This window comes from Quercus suber, unplaced genomic scaffold (assembly GCF_002906115.3).
Source record: "Quercus suber isolate HL8 unplaced genomic scaffold, Cork oak 2.0 scaffold_367, whole genome shotgun sequence".
Classification (NCBI taxonomy): domain Eukaryota; kingdom Viridiplantae; phylum Streptophyta; class Magnoliopsida; order Fagales; family Fagaceae; genus Quercus; species Quercus suber.
The window spans coordinates 335,319-354,537 of NW_027069819.1; the positions used below are offsets into that span (position 1 = coordinate 335,319).

Here is a 19,219-nt window from a genome sequence, read left to right on the forward strand (position 1 = left end):
CGCAAACTTTCCTTGCCAAGCCTCAAACAACTCAATAACAGTGCGAGGCATAACCCATTGAATACCAAACAAACAGAAAACCAAGGACCACAACTCCCAAGCTATGGAGCAATGAAGAAGAAGATGATCCACCGACTCCCCACACCTCTTACACATATAACACCAGTCAAGCACTATCACTCTTCTTTTACGAAGGTTATCTGTTGTTAGGATCTTTCCTAAGGAAGCAGACCAAGAAAAGAAAGCTACTCTTGGAGGAACCTTCGATTGCCAAATCATTCGCCATGGAAAGGAAACAAAAGTAGAAGGGTAGAAAGAGCTATAATAACCTCTAACTTCAAAACCTCTATTCCTTGCAGGTTTCCAACAAACCTTGTCTGGACCAAACCCTCGCACTGTTGAAGAATAGACCAATCCCATAAACCGGTCAAAAGCTTCTTCTTCCCAATCTTGTGGTGGACGCCGAAATTGCACATTCCAGTGAAACCTCCCAGCAGACCAACCCATAACTTCAGCCACCGAGGAATCCTTTGACCTACTAAGACAAAAAGCTCCGGAAAGGCCTCTTGGAAAGTACACTCTCCACACCACACATGCTTCCAATTCAAGCCACAGAGCTCCTCCCATAAAAACCTCCTATCTCGGTGTAAATTAGGCCCATAAACACCAGTAAACGCCCAAACAAACTGATTTGACACACTTGTAAACTTACAAGAAACCGAAAATCTCCCCACTGCCTCCTCCAGTTTATTCACTACCCGAGTGTCCCACATCACCAACACCCCACCAGAAGCTCCACAAGAACCTAAGTAAGACCAGTCAACATGTTGGCCATCCCACAAGCTACGAATCACTGCTCTATTAATCAGCCCCATTTTGGTTTCTTGAAGACAAACCATATCCGGCCTCCATCTCCTAATCAAATTCCTTACCCTGAGCCTTTTATCCTGCTCATTCAACCCTCTAACGTTCCAGGAAATAATCTTCACATTCATTGATAAGGCACAACAGCCCGCTCAGAACTTGCACTCCTTGCTTTTTTTGAATCATACTCCACATTCAACGATGACAACAAATTCTTCAACTCCCGTTGACCTTTTTGGCCTGACTTGACCACCTTCATTTGATCACCCACCCCATGTTTTTGTTTATCTTTTTTTCTGGCCTCAATGGCTAGTAACAATCCTGTAATCTGCTCCTCAAAACCTTCCAGCGAAGTACCCACAGATTTCTTGAAAGCCTTTATCCTATTGGTTACCCATTGTGATAGTTGACATTTATCCACACTCTCCTTACTCCCAATCTCCTTCACAGGACTCGTCACCATCTCAGACGGACCTTCAGTGGCCAAAGGTACCACGACTAAAGGCTCATCACCAACCTCAAAAGACCTCAACCTTCCACCAAAATCCCATAAAATTCAACAAGACTAAATTGTTACACTTTTTGAAATTCAAATGACTAAAATAGAACCCATAAAATTAAGGGACCAAAATTCCAAAATCTCACATGCCCAAAATTTATTAGACGAAAAATGTAATTTACCCTACAAATAATTTAAATTAGTCTTGACTGCACTTTTGCCATATCAAGTCAAGCTCAAGTTGATGATGTGTCAAACACAAAGACATGCCAACTTCGGCTTCCTAGGATCAAAGATTTAAGTAAAAATATTTGCATTAGTTTGTGCAAAAATTCCTATCTTTTTTAGCATAACCTACTTCTCTATTTTTTTAAAACACTCATATCAAATTATTTACTTTATTAAAATATCAATTTTATTAATTTTTTTAATTGTTTCTCTCTTCACACATTACAATCACCATCTTCCTTCATTCTTTAGGAACACAAAATATTAATAATAATAATAATAATAATGCATATACACAACTACAGTAGCCATGTAAATTCCTTCATTCTCAAGAAACTCAACAATAAAAAATGCATATACACTGCTACAATAGCTATGTAAATTTACATAATTATAATAGCTAAAATGCATAACTTTTACTTGGACTTATGTGAATTTTTAAGAGCATTTTGCATGTACTGATGCAAATACTCTAATGAGCCAAAGCATGGTGCTCTTCAATATATATCCATTCTGAAGGCCACTTTATGGGAATTGGAAAGCAGTGTAGGTGACACAAATCATTATGGCATGAACGTGCTTCCTTTTTTTATTTTTTGATAAATAACTTGCTTCCCTTGCATTAATGCATCAAAATATCTTAGGAAAATGAGAGAATTAAGGTTGAAACATACCGGTAATCCAGCCATGACACTAAGTAAAGAGACATGGTTTGTCCCATTAATCAAAGAAACATTTTTCTCCAGGGCAAAAAATAATTTGGAATGACTTCCGTGTGCAGATCCTAAAGAACAACAGAGTGAAGTCAGCATAGTTGAAGAGTAAACCAAATACAGAAAGAGGAGAGACTGGAATGAAAACTAGAGTCTCATTATTACTGCTGGAAATTTGGCCACGTTCACAACTGCACTAATAATGAGTTTTGGTATCAAAGTTTGACATTCAGACAGGTCCAAGCTTCTGAATGTCAAACAAGTCCAAGCTTCTTGATAATAATAGTGGAAAATTTAGTTATAAAACAAGTCCAAGCTTCTTACAAGTCAATCATAGGATTGTTATGTAGGGATATATTTTGAACCTGATAAACCAATCAAGAAAAAAAAAATGGTATGATGCAATCATTTTGTTTCTCATTCTCTGTTAATTTCAGAATTAAGCATTGACATGGTCTTGTTAATACCAGTTCACCAATCTACCATTGTATACCAAACTTGTTTTTGTATTCAGACAAACAGATTGAATGTTTGGCATGTGTGCAAAACATAGCAGGGACATAGTCCTTAATAATTAAGCTTTTGAAACTATTCTGCGTACTATGCAATCTTGAATGTAGTTAAAGCCAATTACAAAAGAAATTTTCTGCGTGTATTTGTGTTCATACAAGTTAAAAAGCACGAGGGGGGAAAAAGAACCATGTAGCAAGAACTGAAGTGATGAGAAGCATGTATTACGTTCTATGTGTGTTTGAAATATTGACCCGCTGAGAATTTTTCCTAAATCTTTCTCTTCCAAATCTCAAAATGAATATAAAATTTACTTAGTTGTGTGCCAAGACTCAAATGCCTTTCAGCCAAATATTTTGGCAGATGCATGTATAGTTAATGTCATTATCAGTAGTAAACATCACATATTTAGGATATGATTTTCCCATTAGAAAAGACTTGAAGGAAATTTAAAAGCTCACCTATAAATTTTCCATTCACAAATGCATGCAAAGCATGTGCAAGGGAATTCACTTTAAGTGCAAATCCAGTGTCGAGGGATTCATGCTGAAACCTACATATTCACAGAGCAAAAAATTTAGTAGATGAACTTATCACGTAAACCCAAAAAAAAAAAAAAACAAAAACAAAAACAAAAAAGAAAACAAAAAGAAACAGTGGATGCAAATGTAGTTGAAGTAGAACCAACTACTTCAGCTATTAGTTACCTGAAAGTGTACCAAAGATAATCAGATTTATCTTTTGTTGCACTCATCTGCTCTAGTAACGTGTTTGCTCTCCATGAAGTCTTGTCAAAGTTGGGGATGGATTCCTTATATTCTTCCCATTTATCAGGTGAGTCAAGATTTTGGTCTGCTTTCATTGATCTTGTCGTATATTCTGTCCCTACCTGTCCAAGTAGCAAGTAGATATGATTTGAATTTAATTCAAGTTCATATGTCAATGCACAAGTAATGAAGAATATCTATAGTCTAAATTGACTATACCATTTGCAGAATGCAAATGCAGACAGGTAAAGAAAATGCTTCACTGAAAAAAGATTCAATAAATTGAAATACTGTAATCTCACATAGAAATGGTATTATAAAACTGTATATATTGATCTACATAGACGACAAGTAATCTAGATTTTAAATGAACCTTTGCAGTGTTGAAGGCTACAATCTTGCAATCTGGTAGGATGCTAACTGACTCTGGAGGCAATTCATATGTTGAATTTTCATAGTGCACAGTAGCATTTCTTTCATTGTCATTGTTTACAAGAAAGGCAGCACATTTTTCTGAATTTCCTTTGAAGACATAGGCCTGCAGCAAATATACATTACAGATTCCCATTTATGTTACTCAAAAGAAACTCATAAAATAAGAATGAAATACTTAGGAATTCATTGACAATGTACTCACTTCTTGTAGTTGACCCAAAGGGAAAGTACTATGTACTCCAGAAAGTAGAGGCTTTAAGCACAGCTTTATAGCAGCATGTAATTCCTTAAGATGACCCCATTTTGGTTGCCTAATCAAACCTGAACTAGTCAAATAAACAAGTTAAAATTCCACTTTAAAAAAAATGCAATTATGTGACATAATAAAAGTATGTATAAATATACCATACTCATCGAGAGGGGCTTGATCATAATAACTTGTCAATACATATTTAGAGGCTGTTCTTCCAAAATTGGTTCCTCCATGATACTAGAATAGAACCATAACATAATGTTAGAAGAGACATTATGATGTTGGATTCAAATACATTTCAGTCTAAGATGACCGTACTAAATAACATAAACATTACAAGTTTAAATACAATGAGCTATTGATGGCAAATAACTTGAGCTTTTATGCTTGTAAATTTGTATATAATCCCACACTTACATATTAAGAGCTCTTATTATATGATGTAGATAAGATAATCAAGAGAGATTTTCATACCATATAGTAATTGACATAACTTCCTTTCTTTGCAATGAACAATGCAGCCTGATACGCTATGTCTTCTGCTGATCTCATGTCTGGCTCTCCACCGTACACTTGATAACTTCAAAACAAACCAAAGGCATTAGATACGCTGCTCTTTATTAATAATTTATTTTGCAAAATGACATAATAAAACATATAATTGTGTGCCAAAATATATAGATGTATAAGTTCAGAAAATTTTCTAAATAGTAAATGATCTTGGTGCTATATTTTCTTATTGAGCTATAAATAGCTACTAGGCTACCATATGTCAAGAGGCCATTTAGAGCAAATGTCAGAAATGCCAATGACTATATTTTGCATAGTACAACTCTAAATATGATTGCAGACTTTATGGTTTCTGTTTCTTTTTATTTTTCCCTTTCTTTGTTGATTCCTATGTTTCTTTATGCATGCAATTATGTATGTTGGCGTGTGTGTGCTGAGAGGCTTGAATAGATTCGCAATGTTTGAACATCACCCTATGACAATATAGAAATCAACTTTACTAGCAAACTGCCACATAGAAAAATAAAAGTCCAGTCCATATAAAAAGAAATAATTTGAAAATTTTGCTCATGAATAACTAAGGAAGAAAGTTACTGTGGATGGCAAAAGAGATGAGGAGCATTGTTTTTGGACCAGCCATTAATTCAGCTGCAACATGTGGAGGGTTTACTTAATGTTTTAGAAAGTACATATTAAGCATTGGATATAAACATACAAACTAGTCCAATTCTCTGTCCATATTGCTGGCTTAGTTGGCGAGTTGGGCCCTACAAATGTTTGTCCACATCTTCTCCCATTGCATGCATTGATCTGCAAGTTGCATGATCTTATAATAAATATAATAAAACTGAAGCTAAATGCTCTTCATATTATAATAATTTGGATAAAAGAATAAAGAAAATGCTGCCAAATGAGTTCTATAAAAATTTAACATAAACCAGGTTTTAGGATTTCCTTCTTAGTTGTCTCACAAGGTCATGTCCTTAATTCTAAGAGAATGTGACTAACCACAGGATCAGGAGCATCACTTTGCTTACACATCACCCAAGGCACACCAGTTTGAAGCCCCACAGCCATAGCTGCAGCCCACTTAACATAAGGTGGACCTTTCTCACCAAAAGCTGCTTCTACTAATTGATACTCGTTTTCAATCTACACCACAAACAACTTTTTAGTCATAAAAATTTAAAAGATAGCAGATATGGTATGCAACTTTGGTTATTAAGTAAACCTGTGATAGAATAATTGGCCCTCCTTGTGAAGCAAATAACTTTTCTGATTTCATCATCTTTACTATCTTGGTTGTAAACCTCCACATGTGATACTGCCATTAACAAAATGAGAATGGTGTTAGTAATAGCACTAGCAGTGCTTAATTAGCTTTTATCTAATAACATCAAGCATGTAACATGTTCACGTTATTTTGCCATTAATAGAATGAACGCTTATTGTTTAGTCTAAATCATGTAGACCCAAGATATGTTTTTCCTTGTAGTTTTTTATTCTGTCAGTAGACTAAGGTCTGTCGGACTTGTATTTCAAATTGTTAATCAGGAAAAAGTAGGCAATGTATGATATAATTAGAGTAATTCATACCTTGAATGGTTCATTGTCAGATCGAAAAACAATATCAGGTACGTCACGCAGCCAAATTGGTAGACCCCTGCATCACCAAAATAAAACAATATGCCCTTAGCGCAACAACAATAAGTATAGAGACAAACAATTTTATAATAGTTAACATGATTTATTGCGATTGGTGCATAATGAAAAAAAATATATATATTCATTGATGAATTTACGTCAAAGTGATTAATAGTTATGTTGCTAACATATTTTTGGCGAAAGCATTAATGGGAGGTTTTTTTACCCATAGGCCCATTCACCCTGAATGAAAGGTCCAATCCTAAGGGACACATATAAGCCTTGTGCTTGAACTTCCTTAATGAACCTTACTATGTCACGTCTTCCACTGAAATCAAACTGGAAAAAAAAAAAAAAAAAAAAAAAAAAAAAAAAAAAAAAAAAAAAAAAACAAACAAACAAACATATATTAGCATTATCATGAGAGAGATATGTATGTGGAAGAGAGAAAGAGAATGAGAGAGAGGCCTGATCAAACTGGGGCTCATGAAGGTTCCAAAACACAAGGGTCTGGATGACGTCTAGTCCTCCTGCTCTGGCCTTTGCTATCAAAGATGGCCACATCTACAAAAATTAAGTAAATAATATGACCAATCATTTCACCATGCTCATCCCAAGTATTAAAATTAAGAAATACAAAAAGACTTTTATTTATTTATTTTAGAATGTTGATTAAACATGCAACTTGATGGTTTTCAATCACTCATTTAAGCTCTAAAGTGCTTTCTCTTTTAATTTTATTTTTTAAATACATTAGCAAAAGTTTTTTTTTTTTTTAATGAAAAGTGATACCAGCCTCAAGAGCCTTATAATTCAATTAATAGTTAATACAATACGAAGTTTGCAATAGAAATATTCATGTTCAAATTCCCTTATCCAATAAAAAAAATTTATATAATTAAAATCTTCTCCAAAAAAATTATATAATTAAAAGAGAGAATAAAATGAAAAGAGTTAGTTGAGGCCCAACTTTCATATGTTGATGATCCAAGCAACAGTTTCATGATGAAGCCTAATCACAGAACTGAGGCACAAATAAGACTCAAACCAAATTTCTTTTAGGCCAGTCCATGGCTATAAATAATGTTAATTCTTACATGCAATTGTATCGTAAGCCCACAAAAGCATGAGTTCTCAGTCCTGCCATTATTACGGACTATATGGGCAGCGTGAAAGAGATAACCTAAGCACTAAGCAGCGAGCCTTGGCTTTTGCTACGTACATGTGCATTTGTGATGATCATCAAGTCACAGTGTTTATCCAAAGAAATAAGGCCACCCATTTGAGTTTATTTAATGAGACAAGGGAAAGAAAACGACCCACAAAAATGGGCAAAATTTACCCCCAAAAAAAAAAATTTTTTTAATACTGTAGTAGTTATTTAAATTGAAACTATTTTGAAGTTATTTGAGGTTATAGTCTTTTTTTATTACAAAAAATTGTTTTTTGGAAATATGATTAGAGCACCTAAAATCTTGTTTCAAAATACAGTCACTGTTAACTTGACTAAATTTCTTTATACACTCACTATTAACTTGGCTAAATTTTAAAATAAATTGCATTTTGAAAACACAATTTTAAACCCTTAAAATCAATTTTTAAAAAAGAAACTAGATTTTCAAATATTTTAAAAAATGAAACAATTTAAATAATTATTATTAAAAAAAATATTTTGCAAATTTTTCCAATGAAAATGAAAAAATTTTAACCCTTAATTCTAGCTTGTACGGTTGCATTCATGGTTATTAGTATCCCATTCTAAGATCTTATATTCCCAAAACACCAATCCCACTAGGATCTTTACTGAAGTGAGATCTATGTGGGATCTCAATTCAAATTAATCTTATATCCTGTTTTAAGAAGGAAAATTAAAAAAAAAAAAAAAATGCTAATCTTGGCTCTCCAAAGTCCAAATGGAGAGCAAAGGCCCAAACTAAATTAAAAAAAAAAAAAAAAATGTAATATACAGATCAGCCTAGCAGCCTCAACTCAAAATTTTTGAGCAATTCAACTCAAATTGAAAAAAAAAAAAAAAAAAAAAAAAAAAAAAAAAAAAAAAAAAAAACTTAAGTTTCATGTCACCTTCACAACTTAACCTATTGTGGTTATTTATTTATTTATTTTAATTCTGGCTTTGATTAGTTACTTAGTTCCATGACACAAACACTCACTGAAGATTGACTAAATAAAAGTCAAAGATTGGATATATAACTTGTATTCAACATGTATCCCACATTCCCACGTTAGGAAAAAAAAGGTTGTCTTATTTTGATAGGTACCAAATACCAAAAAACAATCTATAGATTCTACACCTAGCGAGGGTGTGGGCTATACTTAAAAAATTTTAACTTAGCAACAAGCTAAATACTTTTTTTTTTTTTTTTCAATTCTTTCTCTATTCCATAGATAAAAATAATAATAATAATAAAAAAAGAATAAAAAAAGAATATTTAAATAAAGTGATAAAAGAATAGACTATGAGATATATGGTGTAATGTTAAGCGGTATGCTAAAATAAATAAAGTTGCTTTTTGATGTGCTAAATGATAAATTTTTTAGCAAACCAGATGTGAATGCTAAGAAAAGCAAAAGTTAACCCATTAGGCATCTTTTCTTTACACGTGGAGTAAGAGGAAAATTGGCAATGTTTACTGAAACAAAACAAACAGGAGTAGAAGAAATGTTTCTCTAAGGAACAATTTCTATGTAAGTATATTTTCTCACACAAAGAATAAATAAATAAATAAATAAAAAGAGGAATACTTCAATAGGGTTTCTCAAGTCCGTCATCTATGCCATTATTGCAATATTGCTATCATATATCTTGAGAATATATAGCCAAAAAAAAGGGAGAGTAAATTGAAAACATGAGAAACACTTTTTAAGTTTTCAGAGTTAAAAATATTACCGAAAGGCAATAATCTCTTCCATGTGTTAATTCTAGATTTCAAATATTTCTTGTGCTTTAATTTGATCAGAATAATAATCAAAGAGACAATAAAATACCTGAGGAGTGCTACGAGGATAGTGGATTTCTCCAGAGAAGAGGATCTTGTGTTCGCCATTGATGATCAAAGATCTTCCATCATAGGTTACGTTGCCTCCATGTGCCATTGATAGCAAAGCAAATAAACAGCACAACCACACCATGTCCATCCCTTCCCACCAGACTCTTTTCTTTCTTCACCAACAACAATACTATCTATGCAATGCAGCTCTTAATAATAACAATCTTGTTATGCTCTCAGTCATAGACTCAACAGAGTATCTCTTACACCAATGACTCTCTCTCTTCTCTCCCATATTAAAAGTAAATAATATTCATGACACATGTAGAGACTCCGTGAGCAAACATGGAAAAGAAACTTACTTAACAAAGACAAAATTTACGCGTCTAATAACTCTCCATATTTGTTTCTCTATATATGCCATAAGGTGTAAATGTGTATATATATATATATATATGGGAAGTAGAGATTTCACCGCATATATATGGAGTCAGGCACAGATTTCAGCAATGAATCCCTCTTTCTCAACGAGTATCCTCCAATTTTTTTATGGTAATAAATTCAATAAATATCTCTCTTTATTTATATATTTATTTTTTTTAAAGATAGTTTCAACTTATAATATCAGTTTTTTTTTTATAATTATTTTTTATCATCAGACTAAGTCACCATTGATTTTGGGTCTTTATTAGAAATCTCAATAAGTGTAGATAATGTAATAGTTGAGCTACAAGACTCTCAGCTCAATCTTATCATCTTGTAATATTTATCTAACAACATTACCAATTACAATTATTGATAATTATGCAAAATTTTATGCGGTATAAAAGATTAATAATTATTGTATGGAGAATCAAAATTGTGGCTGGAAACCCCTTAACTCCCCCAATCATTTCATTATCAATGAGGGGTAATTTGGTATTACGAATCAATCAAATGAATAATTATTAGGTGATGCCCACCATGAATGTGATAAGAGGAAGAGCTAGACTGGAACCAAGGTCAAGGGTAAGAACTTTACCAATAAAATCATATCATCAACCAATAGCCAAGAGCAAGGATTCTAGAAAAATGAAATTCAATATTGCAAGTGTAAATTGCACTATACTGTACCTAACAATTTTCCTAATTAAAAAAGGCATTACTCAATTTTATAGTTTATGGGAAATATTTGATTGATGAAGAAGTTTTTTTTTTTTTTTTTGTTAAATGAATAGTTAATTTTTTTTTTTTGAGGAACAAACACACACACAGAAGGAAAATGGGTTCTAATACAAAGGCACACTACAACTCTACTAAAAAACTATGGTAACTTTTAAAAGATGGTATGGCAAGTTATACTATATACAACATACTCTCTTGAATAGTTTAAATTTTGTTGCATCATTATATACATAAATTGATAGTAATTAACTCTATATTTTAACATATATTTAATCATTGATGATGTGACAAATTCTAATCACTAATTTTGTAAAGAATGGTTGTATTCTAAGAATTTTAGGATGGAATTATCCTAAAAAGATTCACAATAAAAACTTAACTATTAATTAATCCCATGTTTACTTTGAGTTTGAATTTCAAGATGAATATCAATTCACTTTCAACCCTGTGACTTACTTAAACCCAATGGATTCCTTGCTTTAGTTTGTAATGTGGAAAGTCGAAGTAGGGATGACAAAAAATCGGATTTAGTGAGCTTTACGACCAACACAAACTTAATAGTAAGGGTTTGAAAATTTAAAGGGGTTTATGGTTTGAGAATGGTATAGATTTACACTTTACATCTTAGATGTTCAAAATTAACCAGCTTGATTGTGCATTTAAATTACAAAAATAAGCTATAGTTTAATTTTACGAACACCAAAAATTAACCAGCTTGATTGTGCATTTTACGAATACCAAAATAAGCTATAGTTTCTATAACAAAAATAAGGGTGCTTTTTTATGGTCTCTTAAAAAAGCTTCACAAACTTAGATTTTCTATATCATTATTCCAATCTGACCCATTTGACTCAAACCATGGTAAGATAAACAAAGGATTTAGGAGGAGTTTTGTTTTTTAAATATAAATGGGATTAGATTCCTAAAATTCAATAGGTTTGGAATGGGTTTGCTCTTTAAAAGATGCTTAAAGGATTTGGATTTTGAAAGACTTTTTCAATCCCAAACTCGACTTATTGTAATTCCTAAAATTAAGTATATTTTCCAACACTCCCTTTAAATTGTGCGTGAAATCTTTGACAAAAAGTGTAAATAACAAAATTGAATTGGAACTTAGAAATCTTCCCAAATAGCTCCACTAATTTTTTATAGCCCCACATATTTTATTTAGAGTACATTTGGTAGATCATAATAGACATTCTAATGTAATATTTTTTTTTCCCTATGGTTTAACTATTCAGTAGTTTAATTATGTTTTTATTACAGGTAATAGTCATTCATTATGAATAACTATTTTTTAAAATGAGAAATGACTATTCATCTATAAAAAGGTTGTAATAGCTATTCTTTAGTATATGTAATGTAATTTCTAAAATTAGTATATTTCCAAATAAAGAAACTTTCCATATGCACATAACAATTATGAAAAGAAAAAATCATAAAAAATAAGAAATCTCTCTTTCAAATTTTAAAAAAATATTATTTTTTAAGAAATATAATTATATGACTAAGATATTTCCTAAAATATATCTTAAATTTGATTTAAAATGCTTTCATTCTATTATCTTTAGGGTTCTATTATTGTGTTGTAACTAAACAAATAAATAGTAATAAGTATTACATTACAGTATCTTGTATTCCTTGTAATACATATTTCTATTTCTATGTAATTACCGTTATAGTCTACCAAATGTGCCATTAGAGTATCCACGTTGGGCAAGGCAAAGTTTTAGAAAATCTTTATTTTTTGAAAAAAGAAAAAGAAAATCATTGAAAATAGAAAATAGAAAATTAGGTGAGATCCAAGTACATGGAGGGTCTACTACAAACACTTTTTTTTTTTATTCAATGGTTACGACAATAAGGAGAGGGGATTTGGACTCTGATTGTTCTCATAAAATAGGAGGTTATGCCATTGAGCTACAAAACTTTTGGCTATACTTAGTGGCGGCTCCAAGAACTTTTTTTAGAGGATCAATAAAAGGATAAATCTTGAGTAATAGAAGAATCTTGCAGTCAACATGATTTTCTTATTACAAAATTTGTCTATAGTATTAGGAAGAAAATAAAAGATAAACTATAAGTTCATTTGGTATATTGTTTCTTAATATAATAAATATACCAATTATGGTTGCTAAGATTAAATCATAGAAATAATCAATTGTTTTTAAATACAATATCACCATGCATTTTTGGTGTGATGGTCACTTTACAAGTATAAGTTCTTATGGGGTAGAGAGGCAAAGATTGGGGTTCAAGTCTCTAAGAGAGAGTTTTACACACATACACATAGATTAAACTAAAGTAGGATTTCTATTTCAGATTAAAAAAATAAATATATAATAAAGATATTAATTATTTTTGTATAGTGAACTTTAATTATTATTATTGCTTAGAATATTTTTATCAATTAGTTTATGTCTTTACTTTGTACAATTTTTTTATTTAACAATTTAACTCAACTTTGACAACTATTGGTCTTTATAATTGTATTAATTATTATTTTTATTTATTTTTGTCTTCACTCAATCACCCCCTTGTCCCATGTTCCTTTTTTTTTTCTTTTTTTTTTTAAAGAATCACCCCTTGTTTAATTTTTTTAATTGTCTTTTAGTGTTAACATTATTTAACTATTGACAGACCTATGCCCACAATCCCCTTAACAAATAACAAATTAAAAATAAATTCAAATTTAGCCACCATACTCACATATTTGGTCAAATATTTAAATTAATTGTAACTTTATTTGCAAGTATAGATTATTAAGAGAATTATATTCGAACTTATTTCAGTTAGACAAAAAAATTTAAGGTCAAGGTCTTCAATTTTTTATTTTTAGGGGTCAATTATATGTGTGTATTTGCTAACCAAAGCTAACATTACTTCTAGCTATAATACATAATACATATACTTCTTCTCAAAAAAGAAAAAAGAAAAAAAAAAAAACATAATACATATATTATAAGAAAAGAAAACAAAAAGAGACAAAAATTAACCAAGATACAAGCTATTGAAAAACGCTAAAAGATATTTAATTGAAATCAAAAGAAAAAAAAAAAGGGTAACCTCTAAAGTTAAGACTTAAGAAGTTACTTTTTTTTTAACCACTCACTGTTACATGCATGATGCATCTACATTGAGCTCAATTTTTTTTTTAAAATATTATTTTCTTACTTTTCTTTTTTAAGAAAAATATTTTTCTCTTTTCATTTCCTCATTTCCCTCTACTGCTTTATCGATGCACATCACGCAGCACTTTGCCGCCCACACAACTACTATACTCCATGCATGCCGACATTTGTGGCTCATTGCTAGTGATGAATACCGTCATTAAATGGAAAATATAGGTTTAAAATAGGGTTGAAAATGAGAAAAACATGTTTAATACTATTGTCATAAATTACTAACTACTTCCCAGTTCCCTAAAAACTAGAAACCTAAACCGACGAAAATAATCACCTATTATTTAGATTCTTAATTTTCAACTCGCACTAGCATAGTAGCATGAGTTGGTCAATGTTTCTTCCTAATTTTGTACGTATATATATATATATATGATGTCCTCTCTTGAGAGTTGAGAGACCTTTTATTATTATTATTATTATTATTATTATTAAACTGTTGTAGATTAGAGACCACGCATGCACTCACAACCGGCATTCCCTAATGCCGGTAATTGCTCTTTCAGCTTTCTTGCCTCCAAAGAAATAGTAGGGCGTTTTTGTCCTGTTGTCTAATCTAACATCTAATTAGCTAATTGAAATAGTTGACTTATAAAATTTGGTTATTATGGTTTCATTTTTGTTTGATGCATACAATATTACTAGCTAATACAGGAGAACACACAAGACATATGCATATCTAAGAGTATTCCCATCCGGGAGTGCAAAGCCCATTAAAATGCAAAATATATTTTTAAATACACAAAAACAATCAAAATCATCCTATAGTTGGGATGTAAAATGCAAAAAAAATTTACAATTTCCTGTAGCAACACCTATTTCTATTTCTTTTTTTCCTTCTATTTTTTACTCTCTCTCTCTCCATGCATCATTTTCTTTTCTTCTTTCTATTTCTATTTTAGCAGATGAAAAGCAATCCTAATTCGGCCTAGGATTTCAAGATTTCATTTACTTTCTTATATTCTCTAGATCTGAATGGACATTTAGATTGTGATTGTGTCTTATTGTTTAGGTCAAACTCATTGTAAGCAATACTGAACCTTTTTATGATTCTTTTTATTTCTGCATATCGTTTTTCCATTCAAATGTTATAGACAAATCAAGCAATAATAAGTAATATACACTGCACAATCATAATATATACAGAACTAGGCAGTCCTAGCTATCTTAGGTGGTACAACTTCAGTGCCACATATTGGACATGTCTTTCTAATTTGAAGCCATTTGCTTATACACTCTGAATGATAAGGATGTTCACAAGGAAGGGCAAACAAGACTTCACCTTCTTCATACTCAACTTGACAAATAACACATCGATCAATGTTGGTTTTGCTATCAACAGACTGACATTTACATGGGTGTAAGCATGTAGGAATTTCGCTTATTTCTAGTCCTTTCTTCTCTTCTCCTATGAACTCTCCTAGTGCAATCATCTCCTCATAAGATAGTGCATCCGGAGTGAATTCTTCTAAATCATACATATCATCATCGCTGCTGGTGCCTTCTCCTTCCGGAACCTGATCAAGTTCGGCTTCCAATTCGTATCTGTCAATGAATTCTTGATCACCATCATAAGAATCACCATAATCACTTTCTTCATCTTCTAATTCTTCTTCGCTTTCACTTTCAATGGTTTCGAGCATTGTGAAGGCCCTCTCTTGTTCTTGCAAAGTAATTGCTAGAGCCAAATCAGAGGCAACTTGTTCGAGTTGGGTGAACGGGGTTCTCTGAGAGGACTGTTTACTCTCCTGAGTCCCTTCCTGTTTATCCATTGAAGGCTTAATCGATCAATTTCTTTCACTAGAGTACCCAAAAAATGAACCATTGATTGGGTTATATGAAGAGAAAAAGGTTGCATAATATTAGAGGTTTCTTTGGAGAGATAATAGCTTCCATGACAAGTAATGGGGAAAGACATTCTTTTAGATATCAATATTCCAGATTCCTAAATCATAGTAACATTTTAATTCCTAGCCGAAATGGGGTTTGAGCTTTCTTTATGAAGACGGCAATTAAACAATCATGTTAAGCAATAGAAGAACATCTCCGTCAAGTTACTGCCTACCTTATTCCAAAATTCGAGTTCTTAACCAAAATTTGTAGCCACTTCTTGCCTCATATATGGGCAATCCACCTGCCCAACCATGTATCGAGGCATGCATAACATATTGCTGATATTACTTTTTTGTGCTATACTACACGGATCTATTACAAGAATTATTCAAATACTAATACCCGAAGCACAAAACGTATGAAACTCAAGGTCAAGGGAAAAGAAGAGAAACGTGTTTTTTTTTTTTTGTAAATCCCTGGTAATGTGTTTTGGAAGCTTACTCAGTAAGACCAAAGCCCAAGTCCAAAGCAACCGTAATGAAATGGCTATTTAGGCCCAAAGGAACACAGCCCATTAAATTGCTGGAAGAGACAAAATAAAATAAGATGGACTAGTGTAAAATTTTGGTCCTTATCCAATTACTAATTAGGCCTTGTACCTGAAGATCCCAACGGAGGCCTACTAGAATGGAAGCATCAAAAACAAAAGAGATACTTGTAACCAATGTGGGAGTCAAAGAAGAAAATCACTAGAACACAGACCAACATATTATGCATTAGCAAGATGTACAAATCTCTTTGTGTGTTACAAATAATTCTCAGGCCTAATGCTTAAAGCCGAAGTAACAATAGATAAGCGGAGTTCTGTGACTCAACAATTACTAGAAGATAAAAATTAATGGTACATCATGAAGTGAAGTTTCAATAGAAAACAGGAGGGCTATAGTCCTCTTCACTTCAGCCCGGGAAATGTTGTGTACAAGTTTAAATTAGTGTGACTCATTTCATGCAATAGAGATTAAATTCTCAAATTTGAGTGAAATCAACAGTGTTAAAAAAGGTCATTGAATTGAATCCAAAGAACTCAGCCATTTAAGATTTTCTCGTATATTTTTTATAACAATCACTATTCAGATTCTTCTAATAATAATTCAACAGGATATCCTTCTTTTCCTTTTTGCTTTTCGGGATACAAAATATGTTGACAAATTCATGAAATTCTATTTTGCTTTTGTTACGTACTGATCTTTTCATATTCTCAGGAACATCTTTTTGCCTAATCGTGTGTTGCTTTAGTCAAGAAAAAAAAAATGTGCATTGTGGGGACTAACCAATTAACTTTAGAAAGGAGAAGCTACAACCAAAGACTATACTTAAAAGGGTTTCACCAGGAAAATGTAAAGTAGAATTACTTTCATGTTATCTTTTGATACAAGTATCACTTCTATTGAATTGATTTCCAAATTTCCTCCATTCAATTTTTTCTACCTTCGCCGATGTTTAACCACCCCTCCCCTATAGTTTCTCCCTTTATGTGCAAACCTTGATGTCCGAGTTACCCTAATGTCATGAACTGTGCTACGATGATTCCTATGCTTAATATGATTTCTTCTGCCACTATGAATTGAATCCCTACTAATATCTACTCGTATACGACGATTTCTTGGCCGCAAAGACTTCCTCAAGTGAGCACCTCTATAATCCTTCCATTTGTGAGATACTGATCTACTCTTTTCCATGTGTCTAGGAACATGATTTGAAAAGCTTTCATCGTCATATTCTTCTTCACTAGTATCATACTCATCATCACCTGCATCGAACTCTTCTTCAATGTCTCTTCTGTGTTTTCTTCGTACCCTTTTGAGCTTACGAAGCTTAACACACAAGAAAATGCAACAATACTCCCATGCATGGAACCAGGAAGCAACACATGCCCATACTATTCTGAAAAGGCTTTGACAGATACACTCACAAATGCCCAGTTTTTGTAACAGATAGAAGAATAAGAGAACTGCAATCATCAAAGGACAACAAAAAATCCAATTTCAGATATATCTCAAAAATTAAGCCTATCCCTTTATTTCATTCATCAAGTTATTTAATTAATTCTTCTTTATAATTAGAATTGAACCTAAGACTTTACTACTAAAGAGGAAAATGATTTAGTAATTGAGCGGAAAATGATCATCATCATTTGAGAAACAGATTCATTTCATAGTTCAAATTAAATATTATAAATCTAAAAATATATTTAATACTACATCATTTATAATTTTAAATGATTTGGCGCTCTATAGTCTATACATTGTTAGATATACTACATAAAGTCTTGTGCGCACATGACAGAAGCCAAAACCTTAGTAAAGCAGCAGAACTAGTTGACTGATACAGATTACAGTATATTTATTATACACAGTTTAGCCAGTGATTCTAGAGTAACCTTCTCAGCAAACTAACTCACCAATGTAGACCAGAACCAATACCATGGCCATCTTCAGCAGATTGGCAACGCAGAAATTTTCGATGAAACAGATAAAATCCCATGTTGATTGGCACACTGAACTGAAAAAAATCCAAACCCCATGATTCAATAACAGTGGCCAATTTGTGAGAAATACTCAAAAACATTTCATAACAAGCCTATGTAATGTACCCTCCATAACTTAAATATTAAATCAAGAATTGGATAAGGAATCTTGTGCTAAGACTCAAATTGGGCATGAAATTATATATGAAATAATTAAACTGACAAATGTGTTTACCTGCAAGATTTTCCTTCAAAGAAATCAAGTGGGGAGCCAAAAAGGTCGCTAAAGGCTTTGCCAAACCCCGAAAAAAATGAACTGATTATGTTCCCCATTAAGTCATGTAACAGATTTGTTGCTAGAGATGTACAGAGAAAAAAACAGCCTTATCTTTCACTGCCACAGCATAAAATAATCAGAATAATAATAATGATAAGAATTCCTTGTCTATGCTTAATTTTAAAAAGGATAAAGCATATACTAAACTGAATAAATACAATGCTACCATGTCAAAACGTAGTTAGTATGCAAATTAAATCGTTCTTATTTAATAAAATTAACAAATTAGGATGAGTATCTCTTTAGTACCTTAAAAATGAAAATGCGGGTTTTTGTGTATTACAAAAACTGATTACTCTTTGAGTTTGAGGTGTGAAATGAGAGAATTGAAATGTCTGGTGTTGTAGGGTAAAATGTGAAGTCGGAAGTCTGAACCAAACATCTCGTAAGGCAAAATTCCCTGCCAATTTGGACTGAAAAGCGAGATGAAGATGATGGTGATGATGATAAACAGATAAAGACGAAGGTAGGAGAGCAGAGAGAAAATTCACGAAACAGTTTGAAAATAATGCCGTTTAGACATTCAGAGTGTATAACTGCCGTTCAAAATCTCACGCCATCTTGGTGTCTCAGTGTCAAACGCACTGTTTAATTAATTTATTTATTTATTTATACTCTTAATATGTATGTGAAAATTACCCTCCGCGCGCGCGCGCACATATATATATATATATGTGAGAAAATATAGTTTTTATTTGAGAATATATAGTCACACTTTGGAATTTGATCCAGTTTTTTTTTTTTT

General features: G+C 32.1%; 3 protein-coding genes across 4 annotated transcripts in view; all 3 read right to left on the minus strand.

The window, feature by feature from the left end:
- LOC112004315 (beta-galactosidase 16) overlaps positions 1–9,816 on the minus strand; it is an 18,134-nt gene extending 8,318 nt beyond the window's left edge. Inside the window, exons 1-14 of one of the 2 annotated variants that reach the window (XM_065760441.1) lie at positions 9,430–9,814; positions 6,892–6,987; positions 6,650–6,762; positions 6,376–6,442; positions 6,011–6,103; positions 5,788–5,931; positions 5,495–5,589; positions 4,744–4,849; positions 4,422–4,506; positions 4,219–4,337; positions 3,955–4,119; positions 3,522–3,703; positions 3,276–3,367; positions 2,266–2,375 (exon numbers count right to left, since the gene is read on the minus strand). In XM_065760441.1, the coding sequence (XP_065616513.1) occupies positions 2,266–2,375; positions 3,276–3,367; positions 3,522–3,703; positions 3,955–4,119; positions 4,219–4,337; positions 4,422–4,506; positions 4,744–4,849; positions 5,495–5,589; positions 5,788–5,931; positions 6,011–6,103; positions 6,376–6,442; positions 6,650–6,762; positions 6,892–6,987; positions 9,430–9,579 (1,617 nt within the window). In that variant the 5' untranslated portion in view covers positions 9,580–9,814. Of the gene's footprint in view, positions 1–2,265; positions 2,376–3,275; positions 3,368–3,521; positions 3,704–3,954; positions 4,120–4,218; positions 4,338–4,421; positions 4,507–4,743; positions 4,850–5,494; positions 5,590–5,787; positions 5,932–6,010; positions 6,104–6,375; positions 6,443–6,649; positions 6,988–9,429 lie in introns of both variants that reach the window. The other variant, XM_065760440.1, reaches the window with a different exon arrangement.
- A 4,983-nt stretch (positions 9,817–14,799) lies between these two features.
- LOC112035703 (E3 ubiquitin ligase BIG BROTHER-related) lies at positions 14,800–15,624 on the minus strand. The gene has a single exon (XM_024068538.2). The coding sequence runs from the start codon at positions 15,547–15,549 to the stop codon at positions 14,926–14,928; it is 624 nt and encodes a 207-aa protein (XP_023924306.1). The 5' UTR covers positions 15,550–15,624; the 3' UTR covers positions 14,800–14,925.
- Positions 15,625–16,921: 1,297 nt separating this feature from the next.
- On the minus strand, positions 16,922–19,205 carry LOC112035707 (uncharacterized). Its single transcript, XM_024068544.2, has 4 exons — positions 18,724–19,205; positions 18,373–18,531; positions 18,072–18,172; positions 16,922–17,621 (listed from the first exon to the last, which is right to left on the minus strand). The coding sequence occupies exons 2-4, from the start codon at positions 18,468–18,470 to the stop codon at positions 17,095–17,097; spliced, it is 726 nt and encodes a 241-aa protein (XP_023924312.1). The 5' UTR covers positions 18,471–18,531; positions 18,724–19,205; the 3' UTR covers positions 16,922–17,094.
- Positions 19,206–19,219: the final 14 nt, after the last annotated feature.

Excerpts from the sequence above, each read along its gene's own strand:
- LOC112035703 (XM_024068538.2), bottom strand. The coding sequence starts at position 15,549 with ATGGATAAACAGGAAGGGACTCAGGAGAGTAAACAGTCCTCTCAGAGA.
- LOC112035707 (XM_024068544.2), bottom strand. The coding sequence starts at position 18,470 with ATGGGGAACATAATCAGTTCATTTTTTTCGGGGTTTGGCAAAGCCTTT. Across the intron at positions 18,173-18,372 it reads TTTGAAGGAAAATCTTGCAG|TTCAGTGTGCCAATCAACAT; the intron begins GTAAACACATTT and ends GATTTTTTTCAG. Across the intron at positions 17,622-18,071 it reads ATTGGTTCTGGTCTACATTG|TTCTCTTATTCTTCTATCTG; the intron begins GTGAGTTAGTTT and ends TGATGATTGCAG.